Here is a 20,038-nt window from a genome sequence, read left to right on the forward strand (position 1 = left end):
AAATACAAAAGACTACAGTTAGTCTGTGGCGCGTCTTTAAGTACAAGTAACTAAATAATAAAAGGTTAAAGACCTTAACACATCTCATGGGATAGTTTGTGTTTTGTGCAAAGAATAAAAAAATATAATTAAGTACGACCATTTGATGTTATGCTATACTCGTCCTGAAGCTAATTTATTATTTATGAATATGAAACTGTCTTCAATGAAAATATGACGTCCACATGTATTGTGATAAATTCATCAATTGAATCTTATTTATTGGATTTCTGTATGATCCTGATTATGTATTATTACTGTTAGTTATATATTCATTGTCAGAGAACTTGCTGGAACTAATTCAGATAAAAATCTATGAAATGTGCAGTCGCTCTTTCCATACGTTAAATGAGCCTTGCGCTTTCGTTTATTAATTAATGTTTATTAATCGGTCTATGATTTCAAAGTTTATTCAGGTGGTCGTGTCACATAGAAATTTGATATGTTGGTTTACTGCAGGGATTCTAGGGGGAAAAGAAATAAAACGAACGTGATATATTGACGATTCATAGAAATAACCAACTTAATTGGATGATTTAATTTTGTATCATAATGAAATAAAATTAATTTGATATGTTGATTATTGGAAGAAAAAACAATTACAAAGTTAAACGGATACTTTAACTCATATTATAAAATCTAATATGCTAACATTTTAAGACGCCATTTAGATATGTTCATTCTAGTCATTATTTTAATTGTGCAAACTGTAGATGCCAGATTCGCTGGTAAAATCTACCCGAGCAGGTGCCTTGGCTCTGAACCTTTCATGTTGCTACACAAAAAGTCGCCACAAGACTGTCAGATAGAATGTGCGGAGAGGCAACATTGTCTGGCCGTGAGTTATCAAAGGAACCCACAATTGTGTCGTTTGTATGACGTTTTGACAAGTCTGTCGCGATGTGCAGGATACGTCGTCATCTTAAAAAGTGACTTTTTGACGGTAAGTTTATAGTTCTTACAAGCTTTTATTTTTCCAACTACAGTAGAACGGGTACTTTTCGCGCCAATTTTATTCGCGGTTTTTTATTTTATTTATTTTCTTTTTTTATTGATAGACAGCAGACATTCGCGCTAGGAATTCTCGCTTCCTGGCGGCCATGCTTCCATGCTTAGTTTTCTGGAGTTAATAATTATAGGTTATTAACTTTGTATGTGGATATATGCACGAGTTCTGCAGCGGTAACATTGCGCGACATACAAAGTTGATAACCTTTTTATTACATATCCAATATCAAATGATTACTTTATATCTAAATTATCGTTCTGTAACGAAAAATGGGAAAAACACGAAAAGAATTTCTCCGAAAATGCAATAACTTTTAATATTTACGAGTTTTTCAAAATTTGCTCGTCGCTCTCTTCGCGAATATTACCGAAAATAACACCTTCACGCATAGTGCCCTATCTGCAGTATGCCAGTGTTATTCTAAATTCTAGACAAATCCTCATTAATGCTTAGTGACGTTGTCCTTTTAATGGTCTGTTCCCGTCTGTTAATTGTCGTATATAATGGTCATAACATTTTTTCCATGATTTATTTACACATATTTTCACCTTTACGTCTTATCACTATGTGACATTGTCTCTTCAATATTTCTATTTATTTTCTTATATTTTTAAGTTGTTCAGTCAATATCTGTCATTACAAATACCTAATTTTAAACTGTAGTATTGTTGCTTTTTAAAGCAATCAAGCGCAAATAATTGTTTTTCTTTTACCAGTCGACCATATTTTTAGCTTCTGATATTTGTCTAGAGATCTTTTTTTCCTATTTTTTTTCTTTAGTCATTTGTACATATTTTTAGCTTCAGGTTTTGTCTAAATACTCAATTCTTTTTATCCAAATATCTACTGTTTAAACAATAGTTTAAATAGTTTATATATTATACCAGATTTATATTGCGCCCTTTCCATGATATACCGTTCAAAGGTGCTATGCATAGCGCAAAGGCAGCCACTCGGAGCGCCTGCTTCATTTTCTACTAGTACAGACACGGAGCGTTCTGACAAAAGCAACAGAGTGAGACAAAAAAAAACCAGAACAGAGCAATCCGTTTTAGATACAGGCCTGTCTAGCTGTTTGCGAATAGACAGTCTGATGTATAGCACCGATACACGCGAAATTGTCTTTCTTGGTAGGAGGAACTAGTACTGGCCTCTTAGTCAGGTGGGAGACACTCAAGAGCATCTCAGAAATTTCTAGTGCATGGACCGGGATTCGTTTGTCCATACATGTCTTCCACGTCAATTTCTTTGTTAAATATTGAGAGGATAAAATGTTAGTCTGTACAAAACTGTAAAATATTGTCACATAAAATTACTTGTGTAATCTGTTAATCAATGTCTGAAAAAATTATAGGTTATTAGCTCTGTATCGGGAAATATATACGAGTTCTGCAGCGGAAATATTGCGCGACTTTTAATAGGAGCGCAATATTCTTCCGCTAAAGAACGAGTGCGTGCAAAGATAATAACCTTTTTATTACATACGTATCTACCCATTAAACGTATTAAAATATAATGAATTTGTTCAATAACCTGAATAAGATTGACAATACTGATGTTAATAAAAGAATTAATGCAACGACAGACATTGCATTACGTCACGCACAGGCGTCAGTGTATGGAAAAATATTGACGTTTCCGGTACCATTGTAACTTAATGGGGAATAGAAACGTATAATAATGCTTAATATGACTTTCCAGTAAATGTTTAAATAGGAACAATATCAATGTCGATGTTATTGAAGGTCTATTGTCCGAAAATTGCAACACAAGTAAGCAGAATAACGCTGTTGAGCAACTGTGTATACCAACCTTCAAGTTATCGCTAAAGTATAAGATCAATTTTAAAACCCCTTACTGATGATTTACCATTTCAGTTTTGATTTTTTACAAGAAGCAGGGAATTGTTTTTATTTGCATTTGATTCATAATACTTTTCTATTTTAGGACAATATAAACGTTTGCTCCGGATCTTGCCCAGTAACAGGTAAATATAAATGTATACAGAATTGCATTAACTTATTAATATACCCCAAATAAGTCATACACCACGACCATTTTCTAAGAGCGGCAACATCATATCGACAAATTGTAAATGTTTCCATAATAATAGTACAATACAAGGTGTGGTGTTATCATCCTTTTACAAAAATATCACGCATGCTAATATGGCATTAAGGCCTGTCAAAATGTTTGTTTCTCATGACTTGGTAGGAGAGCCAAGCTGCAACGATACATTACAAAAAATCAGGTCCAATATTTAGCTGTTTCATACTTCAACTGCTTTAGGAGGCCTGTAGACGGATTCCCGATCCCGATCATTTGAATGATTAGAACGTTCTAATATGTGGAACTGTGTCTGAGGAGTAATATTTAACAAACGAAATCAGTTTATGTCGCGATCCACACTCCTTCAAATGTATGGGACACTAAACTCTTGAATAAAATCACGAAGGTAGACATATTGTTACATCTGCGATTCTTTTTTACTGTTACCAATACAATCTTCCATGGACCAACTGTTTGGACATGTTAGAACATAGATATGCATCTCCTGCCATTCATTTGCGTCTAGGCGGAGTAAAGTTAATATTCATTTCTTTTAAGGTAATGATTCACTGGCCTCAATGCATCATCAAAATTCAGAACATTATTACAAAGTTATGATAAAATACTTTTTATATAGTATCACTTTTGTAGAAGTATTATTGACAGTGTAAAGTTATCGCTCATATTATAGAAAATGGCTGTGGGGTAAAATTTATTTGTTAACGCAGCTGTGGTTCCCACCAGCGGTTTATCATTTTAAGCTGTGTCTTATCTTCTATCTAATATGCTGAACCCGTAAATACAGCGATAAATCAAATAGTCGTGCCAATTCAGTTTTAATATTTTACGCAGCTGTGGTTCGCAACAGTGATTTATCATTTTAAGCCGTACTTTTATCTCCTAGCTCATATGCTGATTTCATAATACGTGATAAATCACAAAGTCATGCCGATTCATTTTTTTTTTATTTTATTGAGAACCAAAATGTGACCAAAATAGTTTGCACGGAACGCCGCTGCTGTCTTATGTGGGGCATTACATGTCATCATGTCAGAGCGTGATGTTAACTTGTCAAAACAGTATCTTGTTTTGTCAGAAAGTTATGTTATTATGTCAACGTACTGATGTTACCTAGCCATGCTATTTTGTCAAGGTCGGGTATTGACTCGTCAAAACAGTGTAAAGCTATGTTATCAAAGTGTGATCTTGTCTGCAGAGGAGGGTGCTACTATGTTAAAAGGCTATTTTTCTTGTTAAAGTATACTGTGTTAATTAGGCATCTTATCTTGTTAAATTGTGGTGTTAACTTGTCAAAACAGTGTCTTATTATGCTAAAAAGCAATGTTATTATGTCAAAAGACCATTTTATCTAGGTCTATCAAGCATGCTGTTTATGTTGAAAAGCTATGTTTTCTTGTTAAAGTATCGTGTAAAGTCGTATCAGTGTTTCATAATGATAAAATGTTACGCTATCATGTCAAAGTATGATGTTAACTTGTCCAAATAGTGTTTTATCATTTTAAAAAGTCATGTTTTATCGGAGTGATGGGTTAACTTGTTAAATTAGTGTCTTATTATGTTAAAAAGCTAAGTTATCATGTCAAAATGCCATTTGATCTTGTCCATTAAGAATGCTATAATGCTGAAAAGCTATGTTATCTTGTTAAAGTATCGTGTTAACTTGTCAAAACAGTGTCCTATTATAGTTACATATTACTTTATCATGTCAAATTGTGATGTTAACTTGACCAAATACATGTAGTGTCTTGTAATGTTATCTATAGGCATGTTATCATGTCAAAGTATTGTATTAACTTGTAAAAACAGTGTCTCATTATGTCAAAAGCTATGTTATTTTGTTAAAGTATCATTAATACTAATCTTGTTTAGTTTTTTAACATAAAAAGACGCTATGTAGACAAGATCAGACGATAATCTGACATTATAACAGCTTTTTGACATAATTAAACATTTTCTGGACAAGTTAACATTACACTTTAACGTGATAACATAACTGTTTAACATAATAAGACACTGTTTTGACAAGTTAACACCACACTTAGGCATGATAACACAGTTTCTTAACATAATAAGACAATGTTTTGGCAAGTTTACACTTCACTCTAACAAAATAGCATGAAATGTCCCGACATAAGACAGATGCGGGGTTCCATTTGTTTGTCCGCAATCAAAACCACATTGTAAAATTTGAATAGCCAAAGTTATTAACTATGTAGAACTAACTTTCCACAGCATGCTTATCCCTGGCTGCATGGTTATTTTTATACGCCCGTTTAAAAAAAAGGGAAGTATTATGGGAATGCCCCTGGCGGGCGGGCGGGCGGCGTCCACATACTTTGTCAGGAGCATATCTTCTTCATACATGATTATTATTTTAAATACTGCAAACATTATATAAGTAAATCTTAAGTGCTAGAATAGTACATTTTTATCTGATGGCTAGACCATATGTTCGGAGCCAGGAGCAAACAAATGTCAATGAAGAAACAATCTGCTTGGGTTACTTCCACTGTTAATGATAAGAAAAATTACAGAACAAACATAGGGAAGGGAGCCAGTCTAGTTTATTGAATAATATAATAAAACATGATACCGTTAATCCTTGATCTGTTATAGTGTTTGCAGGTCCACCTAAACTTTTTTCATATATATTGTAAGAGTTTTCTATGAAGTAAGCATTATTTCTGAATCAAAGTTTTGATTTTCTATTTTCACAATCTCGTATTTCATATTGTACTCTGTTCTCTTTTAGACTGTAACCATATTCCCTCTATCAATAACGCGGAGACGTTTGGTAACTTGTTGCATGTGGGAAGTGTGGTGAAAGTCAAATGTTCAGATGACGGGAGCGAAAGTTACATCGAATGTCAGCCAAATGGACAATGGACACAGCAGCCAACTTGTTCAGCCACCGGTTTGTTTATGCTTTTTTTTCTTTTATTACAATATTTCTTACAACTCAGTTTTGATTTAATGTCACGCACGGGTATTATGTTATCAACAGTTTCTAAATATATTCAAGTCGAATCTACTTTCATTTTGCTTGATCGTGTTTAACCTATTTAGTACAATTAGTATGACCTGCTAAATTTCTATAATGGACTGGTCTTTCATTCAATTTGGGCAATACCATTTATAATTCGAATGGGTGTTCACTGAAAATTTACTGGCTGAATAGCAAACCATGCAGACCATGATCATCTTGGTCTGCACTGGTCGCAAAGGCAGAATCACTTGCTGCCAGCAGGCTAAAGGTTAATGCTTTTACATGATCTTCTAATATATGATATTAAATGCTTAATTAACATAATTAACATTTAAGTTAAAAACATAGAAAATAATCAGAAATGGAATATAAGACTAGTAAGTATACCAAAACGCTCAGAAGAGTAGTATGAAAACTGGAATATACTGTTTTTCTGGAAACAAAAAAAAACTTATCAAACGTAAACCATTAAGTTTCCTGTAGATATAAGAAACTGTTGCAGTTTTAAATTTTCGAAATCTGAAAACATACATTTCATGAACCACTCACTTCAAATGTTGGTGGGAGAGGGGAATAAAGGTTTATTTTAGATACACAGCACGAATAAGTTCACGGAAACAACAATCGACTATTGCAACCTCTAAGATATGTAAATAATTATGGCGTAAAATCCGGGCCATGCTTCGAACGGTTAACTACAACATTACAAAACTTTGTTTTCAGACCAGCTTCAGAATTCAGTTTTACCATTGGTTAAATTTTGAAACTGTTTCCAGACACAACAAATCAAAAGTTGACGGTCTTAGGGTGTTTTTCAAAATATACTGAGAATATGAGTAAGATTGCAATAATTTTAATGTAATATGTGTAAAACATTATCTTATTATTCCGTATAATGACATGTGATATATTTATACAGTGTAAATAAATAGTTTTACGTTTCAGTAATCTCTTGTGGAACCCCTGTAAGTGTTGCAAATTCCGTTGAGAGTTACAGTTCAACATTTGTTGGCTCTGTCACATCATATACTTGTGTGTCTGGCTATACAGCATCGCCAATAAGTGCCAGCATGTCAGTCACGTGCCTTGCCAACGGACAGTGGGAAACTATCGGTTTAACCTGTGAACAAGTAGACTGTGGTACACCATTAACCGTCGCGAATTCACAAAGAACATATACTTCAACTACTGTGGGATCTGTCGTTACATACACGTGTAATTCTGGTTACACAAGTTCACCGACTACTGCAGCAATGTCATTCACTTGTCTTGACACCGGGCAGTGGGAATCAATCACTTTCGCTTGTCAACAAGTAGATTGTGGTACACCATCTATCGTAGCAAATTCACAAAGAACATTTACGTCAACAACCCCAGGATCTATCGTCACTTACACGTGTAATTCTGGTTACACAAGTTTACCGACTTCTGCAGCAATGTCATTTACTTGTCTTGACACCGGGCAGTGGGAATCAATCAGTTTCACTTGTCAACAAGTAGATTGTGGTTCACCATCTACCATTGCAAATTCACAAAGAACATTTACGTCAACAACCCCAGGATCTATTGTCACGTACACGTGTAATTCTGGTTACACAAGTTCGCCGACTACTGCAGCAATGTCATTTACTTGTCTTGACACCGGGCAGTGGGAATCAATCAGTTTCGCTTGTCAACAAGTAGATTGTGGTACACCATCTATCGTAGCAAATTCACAAAGAACATTTACGACAACAACTCTAGGATCTATCGTCACGTACACGTGTAATTCTGGTTACACAAGTTCGCCGACTACTGCAGCAATGTCATTTACTTGTCTTGCCACCGGACAGTGGGAATCAATCAGTTTCACCTGTCAACAAGTAGACTGTGGTACACCATCTACCGCCGCAAATTCGCAAAGAACATTTACTTCAACAACCCCGGGATCTATCGTCACGTACACGTGTAATTCTGGTTACACAAGTTCGCCGACTACTGCAGCAATGTCACTTTCTTGTCTTGGCAACGGGCAGTGGGAATCAATCAGTTTCACTTGTCAACAAGTAGATTGTGGTACACCATCTACAGTCGCAAATTCACAAAGAACATTTACTTCAACAACCCCAGGATCTATCGTCACGTACACGTGTAATTCCGGTTACACAAGTTCGCCGACTACTGCAGCAATGTCACTTACTTGTTTTGCCAGCGGGCAGTGGGAATCAATCAGCTTCACTTGTCAACAAGTAGACTGTGGTACACCATCTACCGTCGCAAATTCACAAAGAACATACACAACAACAACTGCAGGGTCTACAGTTACATTTACCTGCAATTCTGGTTATAACCCTTCCCCGGCTAGTGCAACAACGTCGTTTATTTGTCTAAACTCTGGACAGTGGGAAGCTATCAGTTTTTCGTGTGTAATAGATTGCGGCATTCCGCCAACAATAGCTAATGGCCAAAGTACATATACCACGACAAATGCAGGTTCTTCAGCTGCATACAACTGTAACTCTGGTCACGTGGGTTTACCGGCAAGTGCCGCAATGTCTATCACTTGTCAGCAGTCGGGGGACTGGGAGACAGTCAGTTTCACTTGTACAGGTATATACACATTGTTAATATCATTTTCAGTAAAACAATCTTGTGTCGGGTTTCAGATTTATTCTTAAGTACATATGAGAAACAATATTAAGCTCAATGCGAAACTGTTGTACCTTGTCCTTTATCTTCGATATGTATGCTATTGTTACCATTATGACAGAAACGATTCTGAGGATTGACCGACACATTCTTTTTAAATACCTGCATCAATTCAGTTTTAAAATGATATTTTTTTCACAAAATATATGTAATCACATCAACTAATTTTAAAATAGTTACATAGATTATTACTATTGGCATAGATTTTCACAGATAATGCGTTTTGTTTCACTTGAACACATATTTACTGTAAAACTTTTACTGGTAAATTTGTTGCCAATCTGCAGCGTCTGTACCAGTGGGCAGTAGTTGTTCCCAGGATTCTGATTGTGTAGACCCAGCGGCTAGGTGTCTTGATACCGGGTATTGGTCCGCAGGAAAGCGGTGCTTCTGTAAACCATTATACGAGTTCAACCAATCGCAGGCTGTTTGTACAAAGGGTAAGATTTTAAAAAAACGCGATCTTGTTTATTTACTTATTGTTTACAACACTGGCATCAAACCGGGAAGAAAATGCCACTGTATATGTGAGATCGGTAAGTATATTTTCCCCGCATTCATGACCATGATTCTTGTATATAGTATGGGTAGTGTATAACATGAACAGTGGCATTTCCTTGGTTTACAAATGCAATTAACTACCGACTAGATAATCCTTTTTATCCCAATCATTTATACTCTTTTTATATTCTAGAAGAAAAGGGACATAATTATGCAAAATCTGAATAGCCTCAGAGTTATCTCCTATTAACAAAACATTGGGTAGTCATTGAGGTATACAAGTAAGAAATTGATATGGCATCTACGCCTAGTCACCGTACTCGGCCTTACAATGCACCCGTGCTTTTGATCAGGTCACTATAAAGATTGCCTTATATACACCGAAAACAATACGTCATCATACATTTCTTAATTCTATTTTCTCTAACCTTTTCGCTGGAAAAATTTATTTCCATTGATTTACTGTTGATCGTTAGAATATTTTTACTCTTTTCAGTCTGTAATAGCTACACATCATTAGAAAAGTACAGTGGTGAGTATTTCCGAGAACATAATGTCGGCGACAGTGGTGGTGATCGTCTGACAGAAGCCGAGTGTCTACAGTTCTGCGAGGATAACTACGCAGACAGCTACCTATCCGTCGACCATTGGCATGCCAGAAACTCTGGCACAAACTGTTACTGTGGGAGCATGACGCGCCAGCAGGCGCTCGACGCGAGCCCGGACTTACATAGAGTCAATTCTAATTTCAATATGTTTACCAAATCGTGCGCTTGATTCATAGCCAATCGAGAGGTTGCTAGTCTGATACTTGTACGTGTAGCACATCTTCATACATAAGAAACAAGTCTGCTAACACTCACTAAATTAGATATTCACGTTCAAAACTTACATGCTGAGGGCCAGGAAGACCTACCAGACATTCCCCTAGACATTTTTCATTGACCAGTATCAAACAATGGTAGGACTAACTGAGTGGAAATAAAATATTTCCACCTAGAAACAATTTTTTGAGCTATATATGATTTTACCGTTTCCATGGTAACCCTTCATTAATTGTATAGACGATAAATCCTCCATATTTTAGTCAGTTTGGTGACTAACCAAATACAAATGGTAACAAAATGGAACTTAGACATATTAAGTCTTCTATTTGCAGTATTTTTATGTTAATGAACTATTTTGCATATTCATCAACATTAATGAGAATGTTACAAAATGATAAAAAAACTGATAGAAGTGTTAAATCAAAACTTATATATAATCTGGTCTTAAAGACGCCCAGTCTTTTTTAAAATACTACATTTGTGTTTTGTTACCCTGAAGGTAAACAGTTTACTCTACATGTTTAGCTTATTTGCATCAAAACCAATACCTCAGGAAACAAGATACGACTGAGGAAAGTCTGCCAGTGAAAACACGAAACCACGATGGTGATAAATGCGAAATGATATCGCGTTTTCATCATTGTGGATTCGTGATTTCGACTTTCATCATTGTAGTTTCGTTTTCGCCATCGTGATTTTGACTTTCACGATCGCGGTTTCGACTTTCATCGTCGTAGTCTAGTGATTTCGACTTTCGAGGAATGGAGTTCTGGAATATTAAATGACGTCACGTTAACGTGCGATGACGTCGGGCTACGCCCTCTTATAATTATTCCGCGGATGTATAACCTCTTTTATTAATAACGTTAAAACACGGGATTTCTATGTATACATTATTTCTTAAGGGGACGCATACCTTGAAATTAGAAAAAAAGTGGGTTGGGTATGATAAAACTTGATTTACCTGCAAAAAAGTACAAAGTTTTGGTACATGAAATGGATACTGTTTCAACTGTTATAAGTACACAAAGGATTGCTCACTAAAATAAAAATGAGAAAAACTGAAACAAGAAAGTTATTGTTGAATTACATAAGACTCATTGTGTACATTCAAAGTCAACAATTAATATTTTTTGTGCGAAAATAATAGTGCTTTACCTTGTCCAAACATTTATCAATCTCCTACAGATTGTAGTTTAAAGAAAAAAAGTGAAATAAGTTCACTGCCTTGCTTTTCATTTTGCATATGTAAGCTAAAACACATTATTTAGTTTGTTTACAAAGTAGTGCATAAGAAAAGATATGGTGGTCAAGGAATGCCACATTCCAAAACTAAAAGAATATATTCCCCTTAATACATTAAACATTTATTGTTACAGAAATCGAGTGGCTTACAATAAGGGCCTAGAAATGTTTCCATTATTAATTTTCAACTTGTTATTCATGAACTACAACGCACTTAAATATCAAAACACATTGAACAAACTTTTGAAAATGTATTGTCTTAAAAATCCCTAAAATAAGGTATGAAATTGGGTTGAGAGGTCCAATCAATGTGTATATGTGCAAAAGTAACATTCTAATCTTGTTACTTACTAATACACAGCAGGAATGTCAATGATCAAAACTGGACGAATATACAGTTATCCTCACTTTAATGTCATTTATAATTTGTCCTTGAATTCTCCACCATACTTTTCATAACTCTGTATGCACGCGTTGCACGAGAACGCTGTTATTCACGTAAAAAACGGGGTCAGATAAGTTGTAAATTCAATATTGTCTAAGCGTAATTAATGGATTATGCAGTTCAAGAAAAACTTAATTGGCCGGTTGCAAGACAACTGTAACCTAGAGTTAAGCGATAGTTATTGTGATCCGCCGATCAAACGGGTTGCATGAAACGCCTTCTTGGGTAACCGTTACAATTAGCTGGGTTGCACAACGGTAATGATTTCTCAGTGGACACTTCTTGTACAAACCTGGTTGTTAGTAGGTTTATCGCCGAGTCAAAGCATATTTCAATTTATATACATGGTTTGTTTTCAATTGTACATGAGATAAATATAAGTATGTATGTGTTTGATTACCTGGATATGTTTGAGGAACTTATATATGGCCGGTTGCAGGACAGATCGTCCGATAACTCGCGGATCAACGCTGAGCGGCGGTTTGAGTTATCTACCTATAATCTCCAGATTATCCCGGAGTCAAATGGGTTGCGCATGAAAATTTCAAGTCTTACTCAGTTGAGTAATGGATGATAGGCGAATCATGTTTATTTAAGCATTCACATGTATAGTGGATGTATGTGTATACACGGTATAGCATTATAAAATTAATAGTAATAATAATACTAACTTTATTTTCTGAAGGTTACATTAATTATAACTTACATAGGGCCTACTTAGTGTACAAATACAAATATTATACAACTTATTTCCAGTAAGGCATTCAATTAAATTTCATATACATTTACACATCTACACAATCATACAGTCAATTTATAATTATACATTTATACAAAAATGCACATATCAGAATTATTTAAGTTTTCTCCGACAAACAGGCCTCAAATTATAGAAGTCTTATATAAACATGCCATACACAATTTATAAGTATAACAATAACTATTTAAAAAAAAATACCATGCGTCACAAAGATTAATTCACGATAATTCAGATGTGCAAAATGTCTGTCCCGTGAAATAATATACATGTTCCAGATTTGGATAGTAAGATAATACACTTATAATTATTATTGTTAACCGAATTATTCAACATTCACGCTCATTTGGAAACAAACGAACCGCGCCATGAGAAAACCAACATTGTGGCTTTGCGACGAGTATTAACCCAGACCAGCCAGCGCATCCACGCAGTCTGGTCAGGATCCGTGCTATCGCTAACGGTTTCTCTAATTGCAAAATACTTTGAAAGCGAACAGCGTGGGTCCTGACCAGACTGCGCGGATCCAAACTTGTCGCAAAGACACTGTGTTGGTTTTCTCATGGCGCGGCTCATTAATAACATTAATTCAACAAACTTCTTGTTAATACAAGTAACTGAAGATGCCTAGGCAAAAGGGCGTTTTATTTTCTCCTTATGAGAAAGAAGTTTTTATAGAGCTTGTAGAGAACATTAAGATCATAGAAAGCAAATGCAACAATGCGAAAATATTGTTTCAGAAGGAGGGGGCTTTGACGGAAATAGTAACATCATTGTTATAATATTACTGTATTTAAACTCTATAAAGTTCCTCAAACATATCCAGGTAATCAAACACACACATACTTTAATTTACCTCATGTACAATTGAAAACAAACCATGTATATAAATTGAAATATGCTTTGACTCGGCGATAAACCTACTAACAACCAGGTTTGTACAAGAAGTGTCCACTGAGAAATCATTACCGTCGTGCAACCCAGCCATATCTTGGCCAAGAATTGTAACGGTTACCCAAGAAGGCGTTTCATGCAACCCGTTTGATCGGCGGATCACAATAACTATCGCTTAACTCTAGCTTATAGTTGTCTTGCAACCGGCCAATAGAGTTTAAATACAGTAATATTATAACAATGACGTTACTATCGCCGTCAAAGCCCCCTCCTTCTGAAACAATGTTTTCGCATTGTTGCATTTGCTTTCTATGATTTTAATGTTCTCTAGAAGCTCTATAAAAACTTCTTTCTCATAAGGAGAAAATAAAACGCCCTTTTGCCTAGGCATCTTCAGTTACTTGTATTAACAAGAATTTTGTTGAAATAATGTTATTAATGAGCCGCGCCATGAGAAAACCAACACAGTGTCTTTGCGACAAGTATGGATCCGCGCAGTCTGGTCAGGACCCATGCTGTTCGCTTTCAAAGTCTTTTGCAATTAGAGAAACCGTTAGCGATAGCACGGATCCTGACCAGACTGCGTGGATGCGCTGGCTGGTCTGGATCAATACTCGTCGCAAAGCCACAATGTTGGTTTTCTCATGGCGCGGTTCGTTTGTTTCCAAATGAGCGTGAATGTTGAATAATTCGGTTAACAATAATAATTATAAGTGTATTAACTTATTATCCAAATCTGGAACATGTATATTATTTCATGGGACAGACATTTTGCACATCTTAATTGTCGTGAATTAATCTTTGTGACGCATGGTAATTTTTTTTTAAATAGTTATTGTTATACTTATAACTTGTGTATGACATGTTTATATAAGACTTCTATAATCTGAGGCCTGTTTGTCGGAGAAAACTTAAATAATTCTGATATGTGCATTTTTGTATAAATGTATAATTATAAATTGACTGTATGATTGTGTAGATGTGTGAATGTATATGAAATTTAATTGAATGCCTTACTGGAAATAAGTTGTATAATATTTGTATTTGTACACTAAGTATGTAAGTTATAATTAATGTAACCTTCAGAAAATAAAGTTAGTATTATTATTACTATTAATTTTATAATGCTATACCGTGTATACACACATGTGAATGCTTAAATAAACATGATTCGCCTATCATCCATTACTCAACTGAGTAAGACTTGAAATTTTCATACGCAACCAATTTGACTCCAGGATAATCTGGAGATTATAGGTAGATAACTCAACCCGCCGCTCAACGTTGATCCGCGAGTTATTGGACGATCTGTCCTGCAACCGGCCATATCTCATAACGTAATGAACAAGTATGTGTAGGTTACTCACCGAGTAGGAGGTGTTCATGAAATGAAAATACCCGCGCTCGTGCGAATCGTGACACCGAGAGCGCGTAGCGCTTGAGGTGTTACCGCACGAGCGCGGGTATTTTCATTTCATGAACACCGATCTAAGAGGTAAGTAACTGACTTACACAACGTCATTTTAATTTGTTAGTTTTTATTTATTTATTCATTTACTTACAAGTCTTTCCTTCTCCCAGTCAGAAAATAAATGATATTGGGAATTACTTTGCAGGTAAATTGAAGTACGTAAAATGATATTAAAAATGTTTATGAAAGTTCACCAATTATTTGTTGGGAGTTTTTTTTATCTTTTAATGCACAACTTCACACTTCGGTTGCATGTTTATAAAACATTTTTCATGACAAACTTAGTTTCGGACTCTGCATTAACGGTTTCGTCGTGGTCGCGGTCGTTATCATCATCATCATCATCATCATCTAACAACAATAATTAAAATGATTATCTTCTTCTTCTTCTACTCCTCCCTGTTGAGTACTGAGCCGTATCTTCTAGATGAAAACATGACGATCGTAATTCAAAGGTCAAAATATACAGTATTTAAAAAAGAAGTATACATTTGTAAATGCTACTTGATGCAGGTATTGTCTATTTTCCGTAAGTATTGACCTGACACTCATTTATCTTCAACAGTATTTTCGGGGGTTTCAATTATTTTACGAAATATTTGTATCCTAAAATAACCGATATAAATAACCAATGGCACGGTGGCATAGTGGTAGCTGTCTGACTGCCACGCACGATACCACGAGTTCAAAATCACCTCAGACCATTTTTTTAAATTCAATGTAATGCTATTGATGTTACTTTTACTCTTACAATATCTGTTAACATATTTCACGAAATCTGATTGTTTTCTCTTGTAGATCTAGTATTCATTTTCAGGAAACGCTGGTGAGAAATACTTTGTCTTTTTAGCTAAGATACTTTTAAGTATGTTTTATTTATTCAACATTTTCCATAACGTTTATAGACCATAAGGTTTGATCAGATAAATATGGCAATATTTATACCGATAAAATTTGGGGGAAAATGGTCAGTACGCAGGAGTTGAACCAAAAATGCAGTTTAGCAGCTAAACGTTTTGTCGGCACAGCTATTTGCACATGTGACATTGTGAAAATTATAAAGAAATATATACGCAATATTTATATCGTTATTTAACTTCAGACACCGAGAATTAAGGGGACGCATACTTTGAAATTAAAAAAAAGTGGGTGGGGTATTATAAAATTTACCTGCAAAAAAGTACAAGGTTTTGGTAAATGAAATGAATACTGTTTCAACTGTTATAAGTACACAAAGGATTGCTCACTAAAATAAAAATGAGAAAAACTGAAATAAGAAAGTTATTGTTGAATTACATAAGACTTCTTGTGTACATTCAAAGTCAACAATTAAGACTTTTTGGTGCGAAAATAATAGTGCTTCACTTTGTCCAAACATTTATCAATGTCCTACAGATTCTAATTTAAAGAAAGAATGTGAAATAAGTTCACTGTCTTGCTTTTCATTTCGCATATGTGAGCTAAAACTCATTATTTAGTTTGTTTACAAAGTAGTGCATAAGAAAAGATACGGTGGTCAAGGAATGCCACATTCTAAAACTATAAGAGTATATTCCCCTTAATACATTAAACATTTATCGTTACAGAAGTCTAGTGGCTTACAATAAAGGCCTAGAAATGTTGCCATTATTAATTTTTAACTTGGTATTCATGAAACTACAATGCACTTAAATATCAAAACACATTCAACAAACTTTTGAAAATGTATTCTCTTAAAAATCCCTAAAATAAGGTATGAAATTTGGTTGAGAGGTCCAATCAATGTGTATATGTGGAAAAGCAACATTCTAATCTTGTTCACAAAAGTTACTAATACACAGCTGGAATGTCAATGATCAAAACTGGACGAATATACAGTTATCCTCACTTTAATGTCATTTATAATTTGTCCTTGAATTCTCCACCATACTTTTCATAACTCTGTTTGCACGAGTTGCACGAGAATGCTGTCATTCACGTAAAAAACGGGGTCAAATAAGTTGTAAATGCAATATCATCTAAACGTAATTAATGGATTATGCAGTTCAAGACAAACTTTATCTCATAACGTAACGAACATGTACAATGTTGTAACAACAACTTTACTTACACTGATTTAAGTAGCAGTCGGTTTATAAGTGACTTTATTGATTCATTTTGTGTTTTGTTATTGTTGTCAAAAGTATAACGGAAGTGCCTCACAACTGAAGCGGAAACCAGTTTGATGCGCAAAGTAGTCCACTGTAAGTAATATTTTTTGACAAATGTCCACAGAAATTAATAATTTTCTCATATTAAAGACGAATATCTGAATAGGATTCATTATTTGATAAGAAATTATAATCATCGACATGTTTTTTTAAAAATCGTACACGTGCTGACACCTAAGTTGTCTCCCGTTGTTTATTACAGTTACCTTTCGTCAGGCGCAGTAATACATTTGCAGTGAAATCGCCGAGAAGTCGTTGGGAAAATTAAAAACCATGTAAACAAAGTAAAATTAACCACCTTTTCAAGATGAATTTCAAGTGATCGACATTATGCATTTAACCCGCCTGACCTGTGTAGCATCTTAGATATCTTTTCTAAGGTATTCATTGTGTAGAATGTCATGTTATGCCCTTGCAATGCTAATCCCACTCTGACTTTTTTGTTTACATTTTTTATCAATGAGAAATATGGCGTCCATCCCGAGATTAACAGACGTGGCGTTAAATTTTTACATGTTTAAGCAAACCTGGTGTGTTAGAAAGAAAATCTCATCCCTTCAACATTATTTGGAACACTGTTATTGTAAAAAACCTGTATTTTCCTTATACAAAAGCTTAATATTTTGTGTTGAATGTACTTTCACAAAGACCTCTGTTTTCCTATTACATTCATAGTACCACATCCTTATCCACAAAATACTGAATATTACAGGTGTCCATCAGTATTATATCAGTTTAGGAATATGTTTTTTATTTTCCCACCATCGATTTCTTGAATATGCACCCCTTCCGCATTGCTGTATGAACTGTGAATGTAGCAATATGCGTCCCCTTAATTTACGGAAAATATACGGAACATTCTTGAGTGTCAGGTCAATACTTACGGACAATAACATGGCATTAAATAAACATTACAGTTTAAACTCATCTAACATTCTTTTCACGTGCTCGGGTATGGTATGATACCTGTGCACGAGCGCAGGTATGGTATGATACTTGTGCACGTGCGCGGGTATGGTATGTAAGTATTCATTTTGGTTATTAACCCGCAGAGAACAGTTGTGTAAAATGTTGTAACAACAACTATACTTAAACTGATCTAAGTAGCAGTCGGTTTATAAGTGACTTTATTGATTCATTTTGTGTTTTGTTATTGTTGTCAAAAAGTATAACGGAAGTGCCTCATAACTGAAGCGGAAACCAGTTTGATGCGCAAAGTAGTCCATTGTAAGTAATATTTTTTGATAAATGTCCATAAAAATTAATAATTTTCTGATATTAAAGACGAATCTCTGAATAGGATTCGTTATTTGATAAGAAATTATAATCATCGACATGTTTTTTTTAAAAATCATACACGTGCTGACACCTAGGTTGTCTCCCGTCGTTTATTAGAGTTACCTTTCGTCCGGTGCAGTAATACTTTTTGAAGTGAATCGCCGAGAAGTCGTGGGAAAATTAAAAACCATGTAAATAAACTAAAATTAACCACCTTTTCAAGATCAATTTCAAGTGATCGACGTTATGCATTTAACCCGCCTGACCTGTGTAGCATCTTAGATATATGTTCTAAGGTATTCTAATATGATATATGTTCTAAGGTTCTAAGGTAGAATGTCATGTTATGCCCTTGCATTGCTAATCCCACTCTGATTTTTTTTTGTTTACATTTTTTATCAATGAGAAATATGGCGTCCATCCCGAGCTGAAATGACGTGGCGTTAAATTTTGACATGTTTAAGCAAACCTGGTGTGTTAGAAAGAAAATTTCATCCCTTCAACATTATTTGTAACACTGGTATTGTAAAAAAACCTGTTTTTTCCTTATACAAAAGCTTAATATTTTGTGTTGAATCAGGTAGGTCTTATACGACATCTTTCTCTCTGGGTAAGACAAGTCTAGATTTAGCCATTTTCACAGGGCGAAAAGTAACATTAATGTAGATATTTCCCATTTAAAAACAGATGCAGGCAATAATTTCATGGCAGAACTTTTGTTTTCAACAAAAATTCAATAAATGCTTTCCCAGATTTTCACTGAAAGGACGAGTTAAACTGTAAGGCGTAAGTGTTTGAGTAATAGCAGAATAACCTACGGCATACGCTTCGATTGGACGACAGCATATGATAAGATAAATACCGGTTCCCAGTCCCCGTATCAGTTGTTCCAGGTTGAATGTACTTTCACAAAGACTTCTGTTTTCCTATTACATTCATAGTACCACATCCTTATCCACAAAGTACTGAATATTACAGGTGTCCATCAGTATTATATCAGTTTAGGAATGTTTTTTATCTTCCCACCATCGATTTCTTGAATATGCACCCCTTCCTCATTTCTGTATGAACTGTGAATGTAGCAGTATGCGTCCCCTTAACTGACGTCAATATCATCGTGTTATAATGTAAATGTGCAAGTCTTTTCATACTGAAATATCTTATAATCACTCATGACAGAGTTATGTTTCTTGTGCTCTCTTTTTTTCTTGTCGAAGCCATCTATCATTGTGCCAGGTTATTAAATTCATTTCAGCACAGACAATGTTATTGCGTTATATGTAAACAGAACCACAAGTGTCGTCTGCGGTCCGTATCATGGCAAACTTTGAGCTACTGTGGAGGCAATAAATTGTATCTATATATTTACATGCAATTATATTTTAATGTTAAAAATATATTCTCTGGTGTCGCAATGAGAATTACTTTTGAACTTTTGTTGATGTTCTTAGAGTTTATTTCACAGACACTTGGGGTTCAGACCCCCACATACCCCATTCTCCGCCGCCCCTGGTTAAGTTTAGCCAATATTTTTTAGCATTTTACCATGTATTGAACATAGGTGACGATCATAAAACGCATTTTGTAACATTTTAGCGTGTTTTTTTTTTTAAAGTATTTTACCATCAATGCTCGCAAT

At 34.9% G+C, this 20,038-nt stretch overlaps 1 protein-coding gene across 1 annotated transcript; it reads left to right on the top strand.

Moving 5' to 3' along the window:
* Positions 1 to 406: 406 nt before the first annotated feature.
* LOC128550247 (sushi, von Willebrand factor type A, EGF and pentraxin domain-containing protein 1-like) lies at positions 407 to 11,814 on the top strand. Its single transcript, XM_053528884.1, has 6 exons — positions 407 to 982; positions 2,996 to 3,035; positions 5,871 to 6,032; positions 7,050 to 8,693; positions 9,080 to 9,232; positions 9,790 to 11,814. The coding sequence occupies exons 1-6, from the start codon at positions 713 to 715 to the stop codon at positions 10,068 to 10,070; spliced, it is 2,550 nt and encodes an 849-aa protein (XP_053384859.1). The 5' UTR covers positions 407 to 712; the 3' UTR covers positions 10,071 to 11,814.
* The last annotated feature ends 8,224 nt before the right edge of the window (positions 11,815 to 20,038 follow it).

This window comes from Mercenaria mercenaria, chromosome 17, assembly GCF_021730395.1.
Source record: "Mercenaria mercenaria strain notata chromosome 17, MADL_Memer_1, whole genome shotgun sequence".
NCBI classification, from domain to species: Eukaryota; Metazoa; Mollusca; class Bivalvia; order Venerida; family Veneridae; genus Mercenaria; species Mercenaria mercenaria.